The sequence below is a fragment of the Triticum aestivum genome, chromosome 4A, assembly GCF_018294505.1.
Source record: "Triticum aestivum cultivar Chinese Spring chromosome 4A, IWGSC CS RefSeq v2.1, whole genome shotgun sequence".
Lineage (NCBI taxonomy): Eukaryota > Viridiplantae > Streptophyta > Magnoliopsida > Poales > Poaceae > Triticum > Triticum aestivum.
The window spans coordinates 60,942,324-60,962,983 of NC_057803.1; the positions used below are offsets into that span (position 1 = coordinate 60,942,324).

General features: G+C 48.4%; 3 protein-coding genes across 6 annotated transcripts; all 3 read right to left on the minus strand.

Annotated features, from left to right (window-relative positions):
• Positions 1-3,734: 3,734 nt before the first annotated feature.
• On the minus strand, positions 3,735-7,201 carry LOC123085137 (probable inactive receptor kinase At1g48480). Its single transcript, XM_044506732.1, has 2 exons — positions 5,591-7,201; positions 3,735-4,681 (listed from the first exon to the last, which is right to left on the minus strand). The coding sequence occupies exons 1-2, from the start codon at positions 6,984-6,986 to the stop codon at positions 4,029-4,031; spliced, it is 2,049 nt and encodes a 682-aa protein (XP_044362667.1). The 5' UTR covers positions 6,987-7,201; the 3' UTR covers positions 3,735-4,028.
• A 2,511-nt stretch (positions 7,202-9,712) lies between these two features.
• LOC123085140 (uncharacterized) lies at positions 9,713-11,942 on the minus strand. Its single transcript, XM_044506737.1, has 5 exons — positions 11,704-11,942; positions 11,574-11,623; positions 11,385-11,490; positions 11,243-11,301; positions 9,713-9,943 (listed from the first exon to the last, which is right to left on the minus strand). The coding sequence occupies exons 1-5, from the start codon at positions 11,839-11,841 to the stop codon at positions 9,889-9,891; spliced, it is 408 nt and encodes a 135-aa protein (XP_044362672.1). The 5' UTR covers positions 11,842-11,942; the 3' UTR covers positions 9,713-9,888.
• Positions 9,713-17,964, minus strand: LOC123085138 (chaperone protein DnaJ-like). 4 transcript variants are annotated; one of them, XM_044506735.1, is made up of 16 exons: positions 17,609-17,714; positions 16,989-17,141; positions 16,799-16,867; positions 16,111-16,206; positions 15,236-15,360; positions 14,960-15,155; positions 14,260-14,435; positions 13,833-13,962; positions 13,474-13,634; positions 12,968-13,041; positions 12,804-12,897; positions 11,704-12,574; positions 11,574-11,623; positions 11,385-11,490; positions 11,243-11,301; positions 9,713-9,943 (listed from the first exon to the last, which is right to left on the minus strand). In XM_044506735.1, exons 3-12 carry the CDS (start codon positions 16,853-16,855, stop codon positions 12,364-12,366), a joined length of 1,320 nt encoding a protein of 439 aa, XP_044362670.1. In that variant the 5' UTR covers positions 16,856-16,867; positions 16,989-17,141; positions 17,609-17,714; the 3' UTR covers positions 9,713-9,943; positions 11,243-11,301; positions 11,385-11,490; positions 11,574-11,623; positions 11,704-12,363. The 4 variants fall into 4 exon arrangements, with proteins under 4 accessions (XP_044362670.1, XP_044362668.1, XP_044362669.1 ...); XM_044506733.1 differs by lacking the exon at positions 16,989-17,141 and having other exon boundaries at positions 17,609-17,964; XM_044506734.1 differs by lacking the exon at positions 16,989-17,141 and having other exon boundaries at positions 16,799-16,988; positions 17,609-17,773.
• Between the last annotated feature and the right edge of the window lie 2,696 nt (positions 17,965-20,660).

Consider the following 20,660-nt stretch of genomic DNA (forward strand, 5'->3'; position numbering starts at 1 on the left):
TTCTGCCCTCTCCTCTTCTGAGTCTCCTCCCATGATGCGTTCACTCCACGCAGGTACCCTCTATACAACAGATTGATTTTTGCTTGAACGGCTATATATATATTTTTTTTTGACGGGGCTTGAACGGCTATATATAACGTAGTACAACGGATTGTTTTGCATCGTCAACTCTCCACATGCATTTTAATGTCCGCGAACATGTTTGTCCATTCTTATATCAATCGCTCCACGCAACGTCTAGAAAAGAAACCCGTCCGAATCGCGCATTGACGCTCCTTCGGCCGATCTGCTCCAGACATCCGCTCCAATACTATTACAAAATAAAATAGTACTCTAAGAAAAACACGAAGCAACGACTAAAATTTTTCGAAGGATCACTTCCAATACTTAACAACACAAAAATAAAAAAAACTCGAACCAACGTCTCTACTTGCAACTTGCAAGCATTATTTTAGCGACAGCAAAAGAAAACACCTCCTCCCTACCCTACCCCTTGACCTGTGGCGAATATATCTAAGTCGAAACCTTGGCCGGCCGGCGCATATCACATCATTGCAACCAAACGGGAATTTCACAGCTCACTCCTGCGACCCAGATGCGCGAGGATCATGCGTGTCCGATCCAGCTGGTCACTTCTTCACGTGGGTGCGCGGCAGCGAGAGATAGCGAGGCCACCGCCATGGAACGGAGCGCACAGGAGGCAGGACGAGGCGAAGAGGGGCCATTTCTGTCACTCGATTCCATTATACGGTCTAGATTAGGTGAGCAGCCAAGGACGTCCGGGTAGTGGCCAACATGGGGCTGGCTGGCTCGCCTCGTCGGGGAAACAAGTCAAAAGGTCGACCTAGCCTGCTTTTATCTCCCCTTGGTCCTTGGAGTGGTACCAACTCTCATCAGCAAACTTTTTTGATAACTGGTCTCTGTTTTTTTCCTTTGTTTGTTTCTAATCGTAATTGTCCCAATACGAATAAATTTGTGCTCCCGCCGTAACTAAATATTAAAGTGTTTAGATCACTACTTTTAAACGGTTATTGCTACTGTCGTGAGTGAGAGATATACTAACATTTGAAATGAAAGTGGAATAAACATCCATGGAGACTCCAAGCTGGATTAACTAAACCAGGAGGATGAGGGCAGGAGAATCTCACCAAGCATTTCAAGCAGGAGGCGGCCAAAGCTCATAAAAAAAGGCGGGCATGGCTTTTGAGCTGTATGCCAGGAGAGAAGCGGCGCGCGCTGCTCCACTGGCCAGCCGACCGACAGGGCTGCCCGAGCAGCGCACACTGGCCAGCCTAGTTCTCCGCTTCGTGTAATTTTTAGCCAACTGCATCGCGTGATCCTATTATGTCCAGATGCGTTTCTTTTGGATAGAACGAACGAATAATGCGGTTCAACGCACGGCCCCAAACAGATAAATGTTTGGATTCCATCCGTTTTCGACCCATTCTTGATCCAAACTTGCGCCGAATTTGAGGTGGAACGGACATCACGCGAACGGGCTCGCGCAACACTCTTGTCCTTCCTGGCCCATCTGTCGGGGACACTACCAGTTTCTTCGATTCCAACACCTCCACCCCCTTTCCTCGCCTCACCCCACCGCCGGCGCCGCCACTATTCTTCTCCCGCCTCCTCAATTCGCACCCCCTGGCGGTTCATACCAAACCACGTCTCGACATGGCCGCCACCATGCCCGCGCTTTCGTCGTAGTTTTGACCGTCGATTGGAGGAGATTTGGCCGTCGCCGTCGTAGCCGGTGGCAGAGGGGATATGACCCCGGGGACGTACCACGACGGCCACGGCAGCTTTCGACGAGTGCTCCAGAGCGGCCAGTAGCCGGCCACCAACCACCCCTGCTGCACCGAGGTGATCATGGCGGCCTCTTTGCCACCACAACCGCAAGGTGTTCGACACTTTGCCCACAAAGGTATGGACAGTGGAGATGAATTTTTCTTCCACCACTTCATTTATTCATCGGACGATTCATCATTGGATGATGAAGATTTTGTGGTGGCTGCACTGGTCGTTCACGACCACATTCAACGGCAACTTCCTTGGTACAGGGGGTTACTCCCTGGCCGTGCTCCCAATCTGAACCGCAACAGGGAGAGAGGCTACGCCCTGTTCTATGCCGATTACTTTGCCAACACCCCATTCTTCAAGATGGATAAATTCCGTCGCCGTTTTCGTATGGCAAGGCATCTGTTCAATTGTATCCGAGAGGGAGTGGTTGCTCATGACCCATTCTTCGAGTGCAAGACGGATGCCCTTGGCAAGCTTGAATTCTCCTCTTATCAGAAATGCACCGTAGCCATCCGCAAGCTGGCATATGGAATTCCAGACGATCTGGTGGATGAGTATGTGTGTATGAGTGAGACCACATGTCTGATGTCAATGTATAAGTTCTGCCAGGCCGTGGTGGCAGTGTTTGGCCCTGATTACTTGAGGCAGCCAACTGCCGCTGATATAGAGAGATTTTTGGCGACCAACGCAGCTAGAGGCTTTTCAGGCATGCTTGGCAGTATAGATTGTATGCACTGGGAGTGGAAGAACTGTCCATTTGCTTGGGAGGGCCAGTACAAGGGGCATGTCAAAGCGTGCAATGTCATATTAGAAGCGGTGGCTTCGCAAGATCTTTGGATATGACATTCTTTCTTCGGCATGACAGGTTCTCACAATGATATCAACGTACTACAGCATTCTCCAGTCTTCGCAAGGCTTGCAGAAGGCCATTCCCCACCTGTCAACTTTGAGATCAACGGCCACTGGTACAACAAGGGATACTATCTTACTGATGGTATACTATCTTGTAAAATTATTTTTTATTTTCATACAATTAATATTTGAACGTGCAAGCTTGTTTTGATATGAATATATAGGCATTTTGGCTGTGGCGGACAGGATGCGGCCAGACGCTGGGCGCACGACCACCGCATTCCAGAACAGATCCGGACATGACTCCCATTTTCTTACCCAAACAGATCAAATCCGGGCAAAGCAGACGTTCGTTTGGGGTCGTGCGGTGGAGTTAGACCTTATTGCTGCTGCTCACCACAGATACTATTACTAGTGGTAGCATAAAACACCGCACAATTGCGTCTGTTTAATGGAGGTTGACACGGCATGGTATTCCAGCTGGTTTGACACGCCTGTACTGTCGGTTCGCCTCTGTAGAGTACTCGTATATGAATGAGCCAACCACAAACCGTGCATAGACGACGATGATGCCTTGTTGTCGCACTGCTCGCCGAGTTTGACGACCCCGTCAGCGTCATGGAACTGCACACGTATAAACGCAACGCTACGTACATGACCCTCGAGTCCCTCTCCGTGGCCGTGTGACTTCGAAAGCACTCTCCGATAAAGAAAGAGGGATGTCTCCTCCGACCTACCACACCACACCACACCAAGACCAGTAGCCGTAGCCGTAGCCGGGTTTCGTCCGTTCACTCACAGGCCGAGCGCTAGACGCCACAGGCGGAGCCATCGATCGGGCGGCGAGCGACGGGCAAAAGGAGGCTCATCACGGCAGGAAAATGGGCAGCCCAACCACCATTAACAACCGAGATCGGCCGATTAGACGAGGTGAAAGTGAGCGAGGGAGGCAGGCAAAGCAAAGCGTCGGCAGCGAAAGCCTAGCTACCGCGAGCAAATCACCGGGTGTTTTAAGTAAGCAAGCATCACAACAGCTGGTGGCAACGGTGGCATGACATCCGTGGGATCGTCGTCCTTAGGTATAGTACAGTACAGGCATCGTCCATGTGTTACTTTCCAAGAATCAAACGCTTACAGTAGTGTTCCGACCGACATGTGCTATAGAACAGAATCAAAGCCCGTGAGAGAAAAGAAGAAGAAGAAAAAGAGGGGCCGAACAGGAGAAGAAGATGAAAGAAACAAAAAATGAAGACATGCACAAGTTGCTGATGAGCAGAGACGCGATCCATGCAAAGAACTAAGCAATTTCCTTTCTTCCAACTGATGAATTTCCGTTCGCGGTGGAGGACGAACGGGGATCGATCAATGCCGGTCGGTTATAGGGACGGCTCGTCGTCGCCCTCGGGGGCGGGGGCGGCGGGGGAGCCGTCCGCGGTCGTCGCGTGCTGGGCGGCGGAGGAGGAGGAGGCGGAGCGCCGGATCTCGTCGATGCGGGCGGCGGCGTCGGACATGCTGGGCCGCCGGTCGGGGTGCTGCGCGGAGCAGTCGATGGCGAGCTGGAGCAGCTGCACCATCTCCTCCTCCACGCTCTGGTACCTGAGGAGCTCCTGGTCGAACACCTCGGCGGTCCACTCCTCCCGGACCACGGACTGCACCCAGCGCGGCAGGTCCAGGCCCTCCTCGTTCGCCACGGCGTGGGTGGGCGCCTTGCCAGTGAGCAGCTCCAGCAGCAGCACGCCGAAGCTGTAGACGTCGGCCTTCTGCGAGACGCGCCGGATGTCGGTCACCTCCGGCGCGCGGTAGCCGGAGACGCGGGTCAGGGAGAATGACGGGCCGACGAGCGTGGGCAGGCCGTGGTCCGACACCCGGGCCTCGTAGCTCTTGGTGAGCAGCACGTTGGAGGACTTGATGTTGCCGTGCGACGCCGTCGGCCCCGTGGAGTGGATGTGCGCCACCCCGCGCGCCGTCGCCAGCGCGATCGCCGACCGCGCCTCCCAGTCCAGCGGCGTCCGCCCCGACGACCGGTTCCCTGCACGCACGCACACCACCACATACATGAAGATTATTAACACACATCTCATCGTAGTTACGGTGCAACACGGTTGTTTCTTTCTTTTCTTTTGGGCTTCCGTTGGTTTTACGTCTCGTGTGCGTGTGCATGTGCATGGCATGTGTTCTTATCTACCCCGTCCGGGCTCACGAATGATGCTTTTAAATCTGCGTGTGTGCGTACGTACGCCGGCCATTATTGGCGCGGGGAGGGGGAGGAATCCCGAGGATGGGAGCAGTGGCGCCAACTAAATGTCACATGGACGCATATCAAGTCCATCAACCACCCTGCCCTCCCCGCTCACATGCGCGCGCAACTTGCCAAGGAAATTTCACTCATCTGCAACTAATAACTCCATGTACGTGCTCGCATAGTTGTAGTATCGGACAGTGTTACTGGATTTCAAAAGGGGGTGAGCCTCCATGGACCACGAGCTTAAGCCAGGCAAGTGGGTCGCAAATGGCGGGTCGTGCCAAGGCCTGGCACGTTGCTGGCCGCCTTAAACTAGCGGATTAGATCCCACGCAACTCGGCTGGCAAACGCTGAGCCCGACAACTCTGCCTCTACTACTGTAGTCGTGCATGTACTAGCGTACAAATTGCAGTTCGGGCGTATGAAATGTGGACGTCCATGAAATGTACACCTTGGGCATGGCAATGGCGGGGACATAAACAAACCGGGCCATGGACCGGCGGGGTAGGTCAGACACCGGTTAAAAGGGAAACGGAATGGATCCGGCGAAAGGGACGCGCCACCGCGTTGGACTTTTTTCACGCCGGCGACGGAATATCGCCAGCCTGTTTGGATCCATCCACCGACAGGGCGGCAGCGCCGATAACGAACCGGCCCGGCGAGAGGAAACTGTAAAAAGTTTTTGATTTTTCTTACCGTGGAGGAGGGCGGAGAGGCTGCCCATGGACATGTAGTCGTAGACGAGCAGCTTCTCGTCCTTGCTGAAGTAGTAGGCGCGGAGGGGCACCACCAGCTCGTGCTGCACGGCGCCGATGGCCGCGATCCGCTCGCGGAACTCCGGCTCGGGGAGGTCCACGTCCTTGAGCCGCTTCACGGCCACCGCCGCGCCGCTCTCCATCACCGCCTTGTACGCCGTGCCGAACGCGCCCTTGCCCAGCACCTCCGCCGACGCGCGCAGCAGGTCCTCCAGGTCGAACGGCGGGGCCGCCGCCATCGGCCCGAAGTAGATCAGCTTCTTCGACCCGGCCGTCGACCCTCCTCCTCCTGACTTGGCGGCGACGGCGGCTGCGGCGGCCGCGGCGGCCGGCACCGCTGCGGCGCCGCCGTGGACGCCGTTGCCGTTCTGCCCCTTGGGCTCCCCGTCCAGCGGGCCCATGCCCAGGTCCCGCCCCTTCTCCACCGCCGCCGCAGAAGACCTCGGCGCGCTGCTCGACTTCTTCTTCCGGCAGAGGAAGAAGAGCAGGGCGAGCAGCAGCAGCAGGCCGAGCACGCACGCGATGGCAATGCCGGCGATGGCGCCACCGGAGAGCCTCTTCTTCTTCTTGCCGCCACCGACGTCGGCCGCGCCGCCGCCCGCGCCCGGCTGGGCCTCCGGCGACCCGGCGGGCGTCTCGGCGGTCTCGCCGGGGCAGAGGCCGAGCGGGCCGCCGCAGAGGCCGGTGCCGAGGAAGGAGTCCCTGGGCATCTTGCGGAGCTTGCGGGGGATGGAGCCGTTGAGCTTGTTGTAGGAGACGTTGAACTGCTCCAATGTGGGCAGGTCCAGCTTGGGGATCTCGCCGGAGAAGTCGTTGGTGTCGAGGATGAGCGAGCCGAGGCGGTTGAGCTTGTTGAAGTCGGGGGAGATCTCGCCGGAGAACCTGTTCTGGCCGATGTTGAGGCGCACCAGGTTCCTGAGCGTGTAGAGCGCCGCGGGCACCTCGCCGGAGAAGGCGTTGTGCTGGAAGTACATGGCGCGGAGCTCGGTCATGCGGGCGACGTCGTCGGGGATGGGCCCCGAGAGCGCGTTCCAGCGGAGGGAGAGCGTGCGGAGCGCGGTGAGGTTGCCGAGCACGCCCGAGGGGAGCGCGCCCATGAGCCCGGCGCCGGGGAGGCGGAGCTCGACGACGCGGCCGTTCTCGCAGGCCACGCCCTGCCACTGGCACGTCTGCGCGCTGCCGTTCCACGACGGCAGCGCCGACCGCCCCACCGCCTTGCGCAGCGCCTCCAGCGCCTGCGCGTCGGTGTTGAGGTCGTCGGAGCGGTACGCCGGGAGCACCGACGCGAGCGCCAGCACGGCAAGGGCCAGCCTCGCCGGCCCCGGCATTGCCGCCATCGTAGACCGGGGGAAGGGGGGCGGCGAGAGGCTTGTTGCTCTGTCAGCTCAAGGAGGGCACTGGCATGGCCATGGAGAAGGAGAAAAGCAGAGACACTCTCTGTGTGGAGGTAGTACTGGCAGTAGTAGAAATAGAGTGGGCAGGGGGAGGGGGAGGGGCAGGGGAATCTTGAATTATAATGGAAGGTTTGGTTAGCGCGAGGAGCTGGAGCGGCGGGCCTGATTGGCGCGATGGGCCTGATTGCTGCTTTAATCATGGATTGATTAACCCCGGTGGCGGAGTCTTTTGAGGCCAGGTGAAACGAAAGGCTGGCTGGACGCGGGACCAGCACCCGCCGGGCCAAAAGACACGAGAAAAATAATACTACTGCTCCAGTGCTAGTAGTAATATATTTCCATGATGGATGAATTGTTTAGGAAATCGTTTAGGAAATCGCTTTCACCCGGAATTCCGTCGGGAGGAAATTCCTGCCCACCGCGCTGGAGATTCTTTCGGAATGCTGCTGGTTGGGGTTGAGTGAATCCCAAGCTTCCGACCACGAGCAAAAGGTTCGTGAGTGGTACTGCCGCGCTGCTAGGTGCGACACTCGGGCAGTGGGAGGGAAGTACCCGAGCATGGCATGTTATCCAGTTCACGGGCATTTATCGGCCAGTTCCTCGGGCAAGGCGCACCAGCACGGCCTTCTGCTGGTGTACACAAACTTGAATTTTTGGCAACACGTACGTACGTACACACCCAGTGCCTGCCTGAGAACGCAGCAGTAAAACCCGGCAGGTTCACGATAATAATGTCAAAAGGGGAAATTTAACCGGGCAGGTTCAGGATCGCACGCTTGGCAGGCTTTCTGGTTCCGGTCAAGGACTCGCCGGCCGAGCCGCATCATCACGCTCGAGACTCGGCTGCTACTCCAGAGAGAAGAATGGTGGCCAACTTGCTGATGCCCTCCCGCCCGGGAGAACAAGAGCGGCGAGCTCTGGCAAGCAGATGATGATGGCGTGGCCCAGGGAAGTGTGGCGCCTCTTTTTTTTTTTTTTTGTGTGTGTTGTTGGTTTGGCAATGATCGGTCGACGGTGCGTACGGTAGGTCTTTCCGGGCAGCAGGTATCGTATCGGGTACAACGAACTCTCGTCTTGTTGTTTCATCGGTTGGAAAATTGTGGGATGGGCTCCGCCTCTGCCCCGCCCACCAACTAGATTCTTTTCTCTGCCCGAGCAAATCGGTCCAGCCCAATCGTCTGCCAAGCCTGCTGATGATGCATTGACCAGCTGGTTTCCGATTTCGTTTCTTCCATTTCTGCCTTTCTTCCTTCGAGATTGTACTACTGCTGTATGCATGCAGGCTGGTTGAAGCTGACACAATTTCAACATGGTGCTAATGATAATAATGCCTGCGGGAGGAAGAACCCGGACCGCAATGGATTCCATAGAATGGCTACAGACAGGGCTGAAAGACATCGAGGAGGAGACAAATTTAGTAGATGTAGAGCAAGTCAGCAACCAAAGGGGCGACAATGATACTAGTTTCTAATGTCAGAAAATTGACCAAAGCATCTTAGAAATTGCTTTCTGTCAATGGCAATCCTTCAAACGTGATCGGTCTGAAGCTAAGTAAATCACATGATTCCGTGTTGAATTTCGAAAAGGACAAATAACACTAGAGGATGCTGCAGTTTCGTATCAAATTCAGAAAGACAGCGTATGCTACATACAGGATGGTCCAGATGGTTACCTACTTACCATGCTGAACTGGTTGTAAAAAGATGCTGGAACTTGTGGACGGCGATGAGATAGATGTTCCAGTTGCCAGCTCGAAGCTGAACAATGTTGCATACGACGTGGTTCTCTCCTCTTCTACCAAGGGAGGTTTGTCCCCGGAGATGCAGCGACTGAAACTGGGCAGAGGGATGATATCCGACGCCTATAATTGGCTGATAAACTCATGAACATGCCTTTGAATTCCACCAAAACCAACATAACTTCGCAAACTCAAAATTGAGCCCTTGTTTATCTTCATATCCAAAAATATTTGCTGAATCGAGCCTGCAAGACTCATCCATTGACATTGACACAATGCCAGCAACCATGGCGGAATCGTTCAGCTTCACACGATCTCTAAGGAATTAAACACCTTCCAAGATCCATCAATGCAGAGGCTACCCAACTGGGTAACTCTGCACCTGAAGTCAACCGAGAGCAAAATATTGCCGACACATAATGAGGCTGAGGCACCTCTTTCTGAAGTTGACTGATCCTTACATGATGCCGCAGCTACGCTGTTTCCAAAGAGTGGACCAGCCGAATGGCAATGTGTGGGAAAGTGTGGCTAGAAACCAAACAGCCCCGAAGTGATGTATTTGCTGACCCCTTTTTAGTCATTCATTGGCAGTAAAACCTGAATGTTGACATGAACTTCAGGAGATTGTTGTTCTGGGTGCTTCTTTCTTGTTGAACCCTTTCCTTTGTAATGTTGTTTGTGTCAACTGAAGCTTCGATTCTGTTGTCTATCATCTAACACTAGCAGTGATCTCAATGAATCTTAAATATGGTTTCCCTACAGTACCTTATTATATTTGCATATCTGACTTGTTTCTTTATCTTTGGATGTCTATTATAAGTCTATTAGGATATCAGAGAGAGGTGACAGTGGAAACACAGGAATAACTTGACACAATTTTCCCGGATAAGAGCTACTGTTAGATACTCCTACTAAATTTTCCAGCATGAAATGAAAACACTGGAAAGATATATGTTGGATTGGTGACTAAGAATTTCATACAAATATACCTACTGCATAATGCAACATAAAGATACACCATATGTTAGGAAATGTTACTGTTTACTGTTTACAGCAGACTTGGAGAATGTTTCTCTGTTCACTCCGTTGGCAGAAAGTGTAAATCCTTCATGAATAGCTGAAGGAACCCTTCACACCATCCAAGCTTTCTCCAAGGGATACCCTGAAATGAACAGAAACAAAAAACACAAGTTGGGGCGACGGAGCAAGAGCAGCTAACCAAACTAAAATGCCATCTTCTATATTAGGTGGAGTGGAGTGGCGAGTGTGGGTGTGAAAGTTTGAATGTAGCATCCACGGTGGATTGGGCTCTTTACCCATCTTCTATCTTTAATGATATGCATGCTGTGCGTATTCGAGAAGAAAAAAACTAAAATGCCAGAGACTCAATGGTCAACTAGTAAAAGATGATGCAATGACAATATGGATACAAGTTAGGTTCATTACAGTATAAAAATGAGATTATTTTTCAGACCTATACAACAATCTGAATAATAAAAGTAGCAGCATGTAAACTCTAATGTAAATTATCCAAAACACCTCAGTCCGAAATAAAGTGATTTCTGTTTTCTTTTTCTGGATGTAATTTCTCAGTAAATAACAAATGATCATGGGGATCAAAGTGATATTCTGGGAAGTACAGGTATTTACAATGTGAGGAGCACCAGTAACTAATATTTTATTTTTTGTTCTGGAGAAGTAAAACTGTGAGATATAGCAACAAGAATTAGAAACCCAATGGACCCAGCGGGTTACCCTTGATGAACAGTTATACTAGCCAACATTAGGATGAGTCGAGTTGTGAGTTGACAAAATAAAACACACAGTAATGTAGACCGAAGAATCCAAGAGACAGCTGGGTAGAATACATAAGGACAGAACCTTTGTTCTACCGCAGATCATGGAGGTTGGGAATGTGGGTGATGACACTTGAGCAGACTAACATAATGATTTGCTTGGTAGGAATAAAATGTCCTGAGTGCTGCTGTGCTTGCTGTTTGTGAGCTCAGTAAAACATATGAGATGGGTGCAACATAATCTCCCTTACTGAATTATCCATTTGGCTAACATGTTATGACAGGCTTCATGGTCAGGCTTTTAACACAAGCCATAACTAACTGTTCCACCATAAGTACATCAAGCCTAATCACTAGACGCTGAACATATACCTAAGACTGCCCTTCATAAGGAACTACATGAAAAGATATAGGTATACAAAATTGGTATGTGGTGAAAATTGCTAAGAACTCTACTTGTCTATGAGCATTGTTCTGACCCTCTCCTAAATATCCCATCTGACAGGAGACATTACTCCAAAAATTATCTCGCTCCTTTTCCACCCTCTACACCCAAACAGAGAGCAAAACAATGCAACCATTTACGATGCTAGGTAGATACGTACAATTCAGCCTATATCCAGAAACATTAAAGCTACACATCGAATATACTACTGCTGTCTTACTTGTGCATGCAGTACTTGTACTCATGGCTGCGGACATAGTCTAGCTCCCCTTCCTCAAGCTGCCACAACACAGTAAAAAAATCCCATCAGAAATCAAATCAAACACCACAAAAGCAGCCTTCCACATCGCGCCTCCACTCACCGGATCGCCGCCGTATATGAGGTTGTAGCACTCCGGCGAGAGGCAGCGCAGCACGCAGTTCTCCTTCTCCGTGGTGGACGACCTGCACGCGAATCCCCACAGCCCGCTGCGCGGAGCAAAGAGAAACAACACATCAGATGCATTCCCACTGAACGTTAGCAGCACAGCGCATATACGGCCGCCACGTACTTCTCGACGTCGGTGTAGCAGGCGGCCTTGTTCTCGCGGATCTCCTTGTCCTGCAACGCGGAATTGGAGGGTGAGACGGGTGGATGATGGCAGGGAGAAGCGTGGGGAAAGGTCAGGGGAGGAGACGTACGGTGATGGGGCGGCCGGAGGACTTGGCGGCGGCGGCGGTGGGGGAGATGAGGAGAGAGAGGAGGAGGAGGAGGAGGCAGCTGCAGGCCGCGGGGGTCCGCCGCCGCTGAATCCGGTGGAGCGGTGGACGCGGACGCATGGCGGCTGATGGATCCGGTCGGCTGCGGTAGCGGCCGGTGAGACGAATGCGGTGGTGTCTCTGCCCCGTGTGGAGTCCAACAGAACCAATCAAGTGGAACGCATTACAAATGCTCCTGTACAATATATTTCTATCTCTTTGAAATATTTGAAACATGTTTTAAAAACTTCCACGGCATTTGTCACCAGCTTCTTCAAACATATGTCAATCTCTTTTGCATGTAACATGTTTCATTCTTGAGTCAACAGCTTCTTTACAATTGTAGTAAATATTTTCTATCACATATTCATATTTTAATCTGTTCAAGGCATGAGCACTAGTCTAGTAGCACTACTAGTACAAATGTGTTGTTCTATGTTCACTGATGTTACTCTGGTCCCTGCTTCTTCCTGGCTTCTCACACAATAACAGAACTGGCGGGGCGCAAACAATATGATCGCCAATCTGTCCGAGAAACAGATTTGTGCAACCGGATTCAGATCCATTACACTATTAACATCCAACAAACAGCGCTACCGAACTTCACTCTCCATCTTCAGGTTTAGTTGTGCGATCGTCCCCCTTCGGGCAAAACCTGAATTTGTCCCTTCTGCTCATCACGAAGATGAGTGCTGCGATCATGAAGCATCCTTCTAACAATGGGGCAGCACGATGAACTCCGCGTTGATAAGTCCACCGTGGAATAACAGGTTGTGCACTGATCGAAGCAAACCTCTGATCCCCTTCATCAGCCCTGCCATGATATGAATGACACTGTTAAATTTGAACAAAAATGACCTACAGTTCTACAGACCTAGGGGATGCTTATTAGTCAAAATACTAAGCTTCTGTCCTTTTGACTATGCACTAGAAGACGAGTTGGCTTGGCACTACAATGTAAAGGCGGTACTATCAACATATCAATACGACAGACCCACTGTTGCATTTTGTTGCAATAAAAGATAATAAGATACTATATGTACCTGAACAGATTCCTGACAGACCCCCAAAACGATGTTTTCTTCCTTGCCGAAGAATGATGGCTTCCGTCTCTCAAGTTTCCTTGGTCTATAGTTTCTGATTAAGCCACAAGGTTAGGCAGAAAAAAGATGCTAACTACAATTAACTCGGAAACAGTACGATGTACCATCACTAGGAACTGAAATGCCCTGAGTTCCCTTTAGTGCGGCAAGATCTTGAACAAGTGAACGTGCCTGGTCACTGCATAAATAATAAACACAATGGGAAACTAACACAACAAAAGTGACTATGGTGTTAACAATGGAAAAACTAACAAGCAATGCTACTGATTTTCCATTCAGCCTCCCTGAAGGACCACTATGAGTAGCAGCAGCCTTACAGTTGCCAACCGGTAATGCCAACAAAGAGCAAACAACAAACGGAGGACAGGGAAGGTCAGATGAAATATAAGAACAGTCATGTGATTGTTGTTGTCTGTTGAGCCCTGCAATCAAGCATGTCCAATTTGGTTCACTTTTTGAACAAGAAATCAGCTAGTTCTTAAAACTTTTGGAAATTAATATTTAAGGGATGGTTTTGGTGATAGCTAAAGTTCGATATGATATCAACTCATCAGAGAGTAAACACAAGTCAGCAGCACGCATGCTGTTAGAAAACACTGGCAATTCACACCTGATATTCCTTGGGATCTTCACCTTTATCACAAAGTTGTGATCGCCTCTATGGTTAGGCCTCTTAATGTCTGGAGCTCCCAGTTGCGCAAACTTCAACTTCTCCCCAGGCTGAGTTCCAGGAGGAATATAAAGATCCTTCAATCCCTCTATTGTCTCAACCTGAAATAACAAGATTGCTTTCTCGATTAAGCTTAAGTGGGAGTCTTTCTAGCACAAACGAGAATGTTTGCAGCGTGATGGAATTAACAAAGGATATACTTCAGTTATTAGACAACATGTAAGTTTTGTGTGATCTAACTTGAGGACAACGATTACGTGTCAAAAAAGGTTTCAAGCTTTCGAGTTTTGACAGCTCACCTTCACCGTTGTTCCTAAAATTGCATCAGTGTAATCAATCGTGACATCCGAGCACAGATTGAGACCTTCTCTGTGGATGCCTTGTTTTTCTTCAACACGAACAAATATATACAAGTCACCACTTACGCCCCTGCATGATAAGATAGAAATGGATAACAATGATAATAACAATATATTTTCCCAGTAAGTGGACCCTAACAAACTTAAGTACTTAACTGAAATGCGAGTAGTGTTACATTCAGACTGTATTACTCTACTTAAAGTATACAAATTGACAAGTATAAGCACTTTGTCAATTGTCAGAAATCTGAGTATGGACAGCCTAGGTATAGCTTTTACCAAATAACATGTTTAAATTAAACATGCGGAAAACTACATAAGGGGTTCATAAATTTACATAATTATGTATTAATTTCCCAGTGCTTGCCTTTGCTTATCAACACTACCTCCTCCGGTAAGTCGAACGGCTGAGCCATCTTCAATACCTCCCGGTATGTCTACTTCTATACTTCGTTCAACTTGGACTTTGCCTGAACCATAACAGCTTGCGCAATGATCAGTAATTATCTTCCCACTGCCATCACAGTTTAAGCAAGAAGATATCTGCAGAATGTAACAGCAAGATGTAGTAATTTAAAGTATCATACATCAAAAGATACTAAATAAAGTGTATAATTCTGAACTTCAGGAAAGAGAGGACTTTGCTAAGCATGTCAGCCACGAGCAATAGTAAACAGTGATAAACAGACTAAATTATGTGGTAAGTGCACCGAAAAATGGAATATGACATATCAAACATTTACAAAAATTATTGCATGTAAGATTTTGTTGTTCATACACTAATAAGAGTTTATGCATGTTCAGAAGACAAGAGTTCTCCCATATTCCATGAAATAATACACAGTCCAACAGTAACTCCCACATTCATGACCAGTAATCCTAGTGGCCCAACAGAAAAACAGAATTCTAGAGAGACTTCATTTAACAGACAATTTGTATATCGTAGGCTCTAATAAAGGTGCACAAAATTTGCAAAAGCCATGCAGTAAGTAAACTCAGTAAGTCAGTCTGAACACAAGTTACACAATGACAGGAAACACAACGTTCCAGTAGAATGTCTAGGTCACCTGAGATACTATACCAAAAGGTGTCCTCTGAGATTTCATCGACCTGCCTTGACCTCTGCATTGTGTACATTCTGTTATGCTATCGCTAGATTTAGCTCCAGATCCATGGCAAGCGCCACATGTTTCATGTCGAGAAATACTGATCTCCCGTTTGCCTCCAAGGATTGATTCTTCAAAAGGAAGGAGAAGATCATAGCTGCAATACAGATAAAAGGGCGTAAACAGCTATCCAAGAATTAATTTTCCCTGCTCTAATGGGAGGCTGAAATTATTTACCGAATATCAAGTCCCCTGTTATCATTGACATTTGAACTGTAATGAAATCGCCCTGGACCCATGCTATCTCCAAAGAATTTGTTAGAACTGCCAAAGAATGCATTGAAGAGTTCATATGGATCAACCTGCAAAAGAAAACAAAAGGCCGAAGATCATGTTACATTAGCTTTATTCGATTGAGGCCTTCCATGTAAAGTGGTTTGTTAGTTAGGATGCAGGATGCACACAACATACAGCTATTTGCAAGATAATCACACATAAATGAGAATCGCATGCTGTTGCTGTTTTTTTCTTCTTCATTGCATTGCATCCTATGGTTAACTTTGTATTCTGTTGGATAGATTCTCTAGCTTGATTTTTCAGTTAGGTTTTTACCTGGCGTTTATCTGTATATTCTTTCCACGGGTCTCTTGTAAATACTAGTATTGTACATATCTTGTAAACCCTTTTCATTATTAATAATATATATACTGTCAGCGCCTCCTCTACAGTTCTCTGTCAAAAAAACTCTGGTTTGTTTACTTCAGCTACTAACGCAATTATTATACTCCCCCCAATCCATATTAATTGTCGCTGATTTAGTACAACTTTTATATGGATCGGAGAGAATAGCAGAGTTCACTAGTCTTTCAGAAAAAAATGAGAATCACATGCCAATGTGTATAATAGAGAATATAGAATGTCCGCGGAGGGTAAAGTGAGAAACATTTTTACAATTTAGCCCACAATAATTTCATGATCGAGCCTATCAAACTGCTATTACATTAATTGTTAAACATGAAATCCAATTTAGACAACAATTGTTGGTGTAAGTTGAAGAATATAATTAGGAAGAGAAAACAACATCTAGGAAAATGGCAGATTGAAAGAAATACCCCATGTGCACTGAAATCTCCACCTCCATAATCTGCATGAAGTCCTGTTTCTCCAAACCGATCATACAAAGATCTTTTCTCTTTGTCCGACAGAACCTAAAAGAAAAGTGTAGTCATCTGATAACATTGTCAAACATCACAGTTTGGAAGTATATGGTCATCTAAGACTCTTTGATTAAAGCACAACTATAATATAGTATATTACTTAGATTTTGATTCAATGATGTTGTTGATAAACAAGGAACCAGTAAGTACAAGGGTCACCGTTAAGTGTTAACCCCTTGACACAGTGGATTAGCAGTGTAGTAACTAGCAAGGGTAACGCACAAACTAAAGGTTAGGAATAGTTTCAACCTGGCCCTCATTAGATCAAGTTTCATCTATAGCAGAGAAAGGAAAATAAAAAAAGAAATTAATAGTACATCTGCACAGTAAAAGAAAACAGAGACGCAGAAAACATAGCGTTGTAAGTAATAGGTTTTTTAGTGGCTTCATGAAATTGCTGCAACTATTCCAGTATAGCATATCTCCAAGATGCAGAGAATATAACTTCAACGGGCTACAGTGCACATAAAGTGCAGCACACTGGGAAAAATTGGGTCACTTTACTACAAAGAGTAAAATAATAACTAGTCTAACACTCAGCATATCCCTAGCACTTCAGCAGAGACCAGAGAGCAGACAATACCTCGTATGCAGCACTTATCTCCTTAAATTTTTCTTCTGCCCCAGGGCTCTTGTTCATATCCGGGTGGTACTGAAATACAAAACAAACCAAGAAAGTGTTTTCTTCACGGTCTGTAGCTCCAGCACCACCTATACATGGGTGGAATCTTGGAAATCAACACCCCATGTGATAAAATACGAGTAGGGTCTACCTGAAGAGAACACCCAAAAATGCACAATTGGGACTTAATTTGTAGACTGTACTACATATGTATAGCTCGGTAATCTTCAACACAAAGAGGCACAAATATGCAGGATTATCATCTTACAAATTGATAAAACCCAGTATCTTGATCCAGGCATTCCTTTTAACAAAACAGAATGTATTTGAAAATTAGGACGAAACCGAAAAATTAAGTTGAAATTACATTTAGCATAGCTTTGCAGAATCCCGTGAAGGGTAGAACATCTCTATCATATTACTACAATCTTTATGAGAGCTTACTTTTGACCAGGCCAAATCCCAACGAGTCAAAAATGCTCATGCTGTAACATTGCTGTACTATCGCCACGACCAGCTTTCTGAAATGTACCTCATTTTTAATACAAGATGGAAGTAGTGAAATAGATGCACATGCTGATAATTCCCCAGGTTGGCACCGGAGAATTATGCAAGTGGCCCAACTCAATCATACCACATTATCTCTCTTACTTCTAGTCTCTGTACACTCATACAATTACAGACAGGCAAACTGTACTGGATGTAACAGAATAGCAGCAGCAGCAGCAGCCGAGAGGGGCATGGAAGAGGATGGAAGCGAGAGAGCAGTACCTTGCGCGCGAGGGTGCGGTAGGCGCTCTTGACCTCCTTCATGGTGGCGTCGCGCCGGACGTTCAGCGTGGCGTAGTAGTCCTTCCCTCCGCGCTCGGCCGCAGCCGCCGCGGGCGGTCGCCTCCCGAACGCGGCGGGGAGATGGGTTCGAGCGCGGGCTCGACGGGGCACTAGGCGGGGACGGAAGTGGAGCTCGCCGGAAGTGGAAGGCCGCGGCAGCGGCTGGCGGAGGGTTGAGGTGGGGTTAGGCGGAGGATTTGGGTTCGCCGGGAGGTAAAGCGCGGCGGCCATTGAACGGGGCGGTGGCTGTCCGCGCACCCCTGTACGAGTCCGGTTGCGGTGAAACTCGCAACGCACTGTGGCTTCCACGCTGCGACTCTAACTACTAGCACCAAGCATTGAAAAAAAAAAAACTACTAGCACCACAAAATGACTACTGGAAAATCGCAATTGCTTTTTTTTTTACAAATAATATCTCTTACTCAATCACCAAAACAGCGGCATCATTTACAAGCACACTAGGGACAGTATCCATCCAAAAACTAGGGGTAGAAAATTTAGCTAACCTTGCTAATTCATGAACTACCTGGTTAGCTTCCCTATTACAATGATCATAAACAACATGATTAAAATCCAGTGACATGAAATAACAATCGTCAAAAATTACGCTAGCAACTGAAGAAGAATTTTCGTCTTCAAGAGCTTCGATGGCCTCAATATTGTCGGAGTTGATCTCAGTTTTACAGCATCCTACCGTACAAGCAAGATTCCTGCCAAACCGAATTGCAGTTGCCTCAGCTGTAAATGAATCAAAACATATGTCAATTTTTTCGTTTGCAGCAGCTATAAACTGGCCATTGTGGTCCCTAAGAACAACAACTATGAACCGGCCATTGTGGTCCCTAAGAACAGCACCAACCGAACCCTGTAGTGTATCCATATCATATGCAGCATCAAAATTCAGTTTGACATATCCGGTTCTAGGCTTTCATCTATACTGCCGACTTCTGCTTGACTTTGGGAGCACATGAAATAACATAGTTCGCCGACAAACCTCTCACAGCCAGGTTTATTTGAGCAGCACTTTGTGTAGATTCCCCATGAATTAATTTTCGTTTTTCATACCACAAGAACCATGCTGCAGTTGTCACTACTTCTCTCAACTTTGGCAAGCCTAAAATATGAATGTGTAACGCCCTCGATGCGGCTATAGCTCCCACGTGTCGAGGCATGATTTAGAGACATAACCGCATTGAAAGTAATGTCGCAAGTTAGGCAATCTTCACAACATCCCATGTAATATAGATGATAAAAGGGGAGACACATAGTTGGCTTACACTCGCCACGTCAAACAAAGTACATAAATAGCATTACAACATTCAAACACTCATGGCCCGACTACGGCGCCAAAATAAAAGATCAACCCAACATGCGACACGGTCCCGATCACCCAACTGGGCACCACTACTGATCATCAGGGAAAGACACATAGTATCGGCGTGAGTCCTCGTCGAACTGCCACTTCAGCTCAAGCGCGTCATCTGGAACGGAATCGTCAGGCCCTGCATCTGGTTTGGAAGTAATCTGTGAGCCACAGGGACTCAGCAATCTCGCACCCTCGCGATCAAGACTATTTAAGCTTATAGGTAAGGCAAGGTAAATATGTGGAGCTGCAGCAAGCGACTAGCAAATAAGGTGGCTAACCTGTTCGCAAAAGAGAGCGGGAAGTGAGGGCAAAGCGCGAACGAGTAACTAGAGGGCAACCTGCGGCAAGCATTACTCCAACACCGTGTTCACTTCCCGGACTCCGCCGAGAAGAGACCATCACGGTAACTCACAAAGTTGATTCATTTTAATTAAGTTAAGGTTCAAGTTATCTACAACCAGACATTAACAAATTCCCATCTGCCCATAACCGCGGGCACGGCTTTCGAAAGTTCAAATCCCTGCAGGGGAGTCCCAACTTAGCCCATGACAAGCTCTCACGGTCAACGAAGGAATAGACCTCCTCCCGAGACATTCTGATCAGACTCGGTATCCCGGTTCTACAAGACACTTCGACAAGTTAAAACAAATCCAGCAACACCGCCCGAATGTGCTGACAAATCCCGATAGGAGCTGCACATATCTCGTTCTCAGGGCACACTCAGATTGTCTTAGGTACGGGTAGGCCAGCCCAGAGTTGCCCCTGGTGGCCACCGGACATTAACAAATTCCCATCTGCCCATAACCACGGGCACGGCTTTTGAAAGTTCAAATCCCTGCAGCGGAGTCCCAACTTAGCCCATGACAAGCTCTCACGGTCAATGAAGGAATAGACCTTCTCCCGAGACATTCCGATCAGACTCGGTCTCCCGGTTCTTCAAGACACTTCGACAAGTTAAAACAAATCCAGCAACACCGCCCGAATGTGCCGACAAATCCCGATAGGAGCTGCACATATCTCGTTCTTAGGGCACACTCAGATGAGCCAGACGTCGGGTAGGCCAGCCCAGAGTTGCCCCTGGTAGCCTCAGACATCGCTCGGTTGGACCAACACTCAGAGGAGCACTGGCCCGGGGGGTCTTAAATAAGATGACCCTCGGGCTCCGGAAACCCAAGGGAAAAAGAGGCTAGGTGGAAAATGGTAAAACCAAGGTTGGGCATTGCTGGAAAAGCTTTAATCAAGGTGAACTATCAAGGGGTTCCCATTATCACCCAACCGCGTAAGGAACGCAAAATCCGGGAACATAACACCGATATGACGGAAACTAGGGCGGCAAGAGTGGAACAAAACACTAGGCGAGAGGCCGAGCCTTCCACCCTTTACCAAGTATATAGATGCATTAAGGTAACAAGGCAATATAATAATATCCCAACAAGTAAATAATGTTCCAACAAGGAACGGTCTCCAATCTTCACCTGCAACTAGCAACGCTATAAGAGGGGCTGAGCAAAGCGGTAACATAGCCAATCAACGGTTTGCTAGGACATGGTGGGTTAGAGGTTTGACATGGCAATTTGGGAGACATGATAAGCAAGTGGTAGGTATCATAGCATAGGCATAGCAAAA

Excerpts from the sequence above, each read along its gene's own strand:
- LOC123085137 (XM_044506732.1), bottom strand. The coding sequence starts at position 6,986 with ATGGCGGCAATGCCGGGGCCGGCGAGGCTGGCCCTTGCCGTGCTGGCG. Across the intron at positions 4,682-5,590 it reads CCTCTCCGCCCTCCTCCACG|GGAACCGGTCGTCGGGGCGG; the intron begins GTAAGAAAAATC and ends GCGTGCGTGCAG.
- LOC123085140 (XM_044506737.1), bottom strand. The coding sequence starts at position 11,841 with ATGCGTCCGCGTCCACCGCTCCACCGGATTCAGCGGCGGCGGACCCCC. Across the intron at positions 11,624-11,703 it reads CCTCCGGCCGCCCCATCACC|GACAAGGAGATCCGCGAGAA; the intron begins GTACGTCTCCTC and ends TCCGCGTTGCAG. Across the intron at positions 11,302-11,384 it reads TCATATACGGCGGCGATCCG|CTTGAGGAAGGGGAGCTAGA; the intron begins GTGAGTGGAGGC and ends GTGTTGTGGCAG.
- LOC123085138 (XM_044506733.1), bottom strand. The coding sequence starts at position 17,899 with ATGGCCGCCGCGCTTTACCTCCCGGCGAACCCAAATCCTCCGCCTAAC. Across the intron at positions 16,207-16,798 it reads AGATAAGTGCTGCATACGAG|GTTCTGTCGGACAAAGAGAA; the intron begins GTATTGTCTGCT and ends CTTTTCTTTTAG. Across the intron at positions 12,575-12,803 it reads TCTGTCAGGAATCTGTTCAG|GGCTGATGAAGGGGATCAGA; the intron begins GTACATATAGTA and ends ATATCATGGCAG.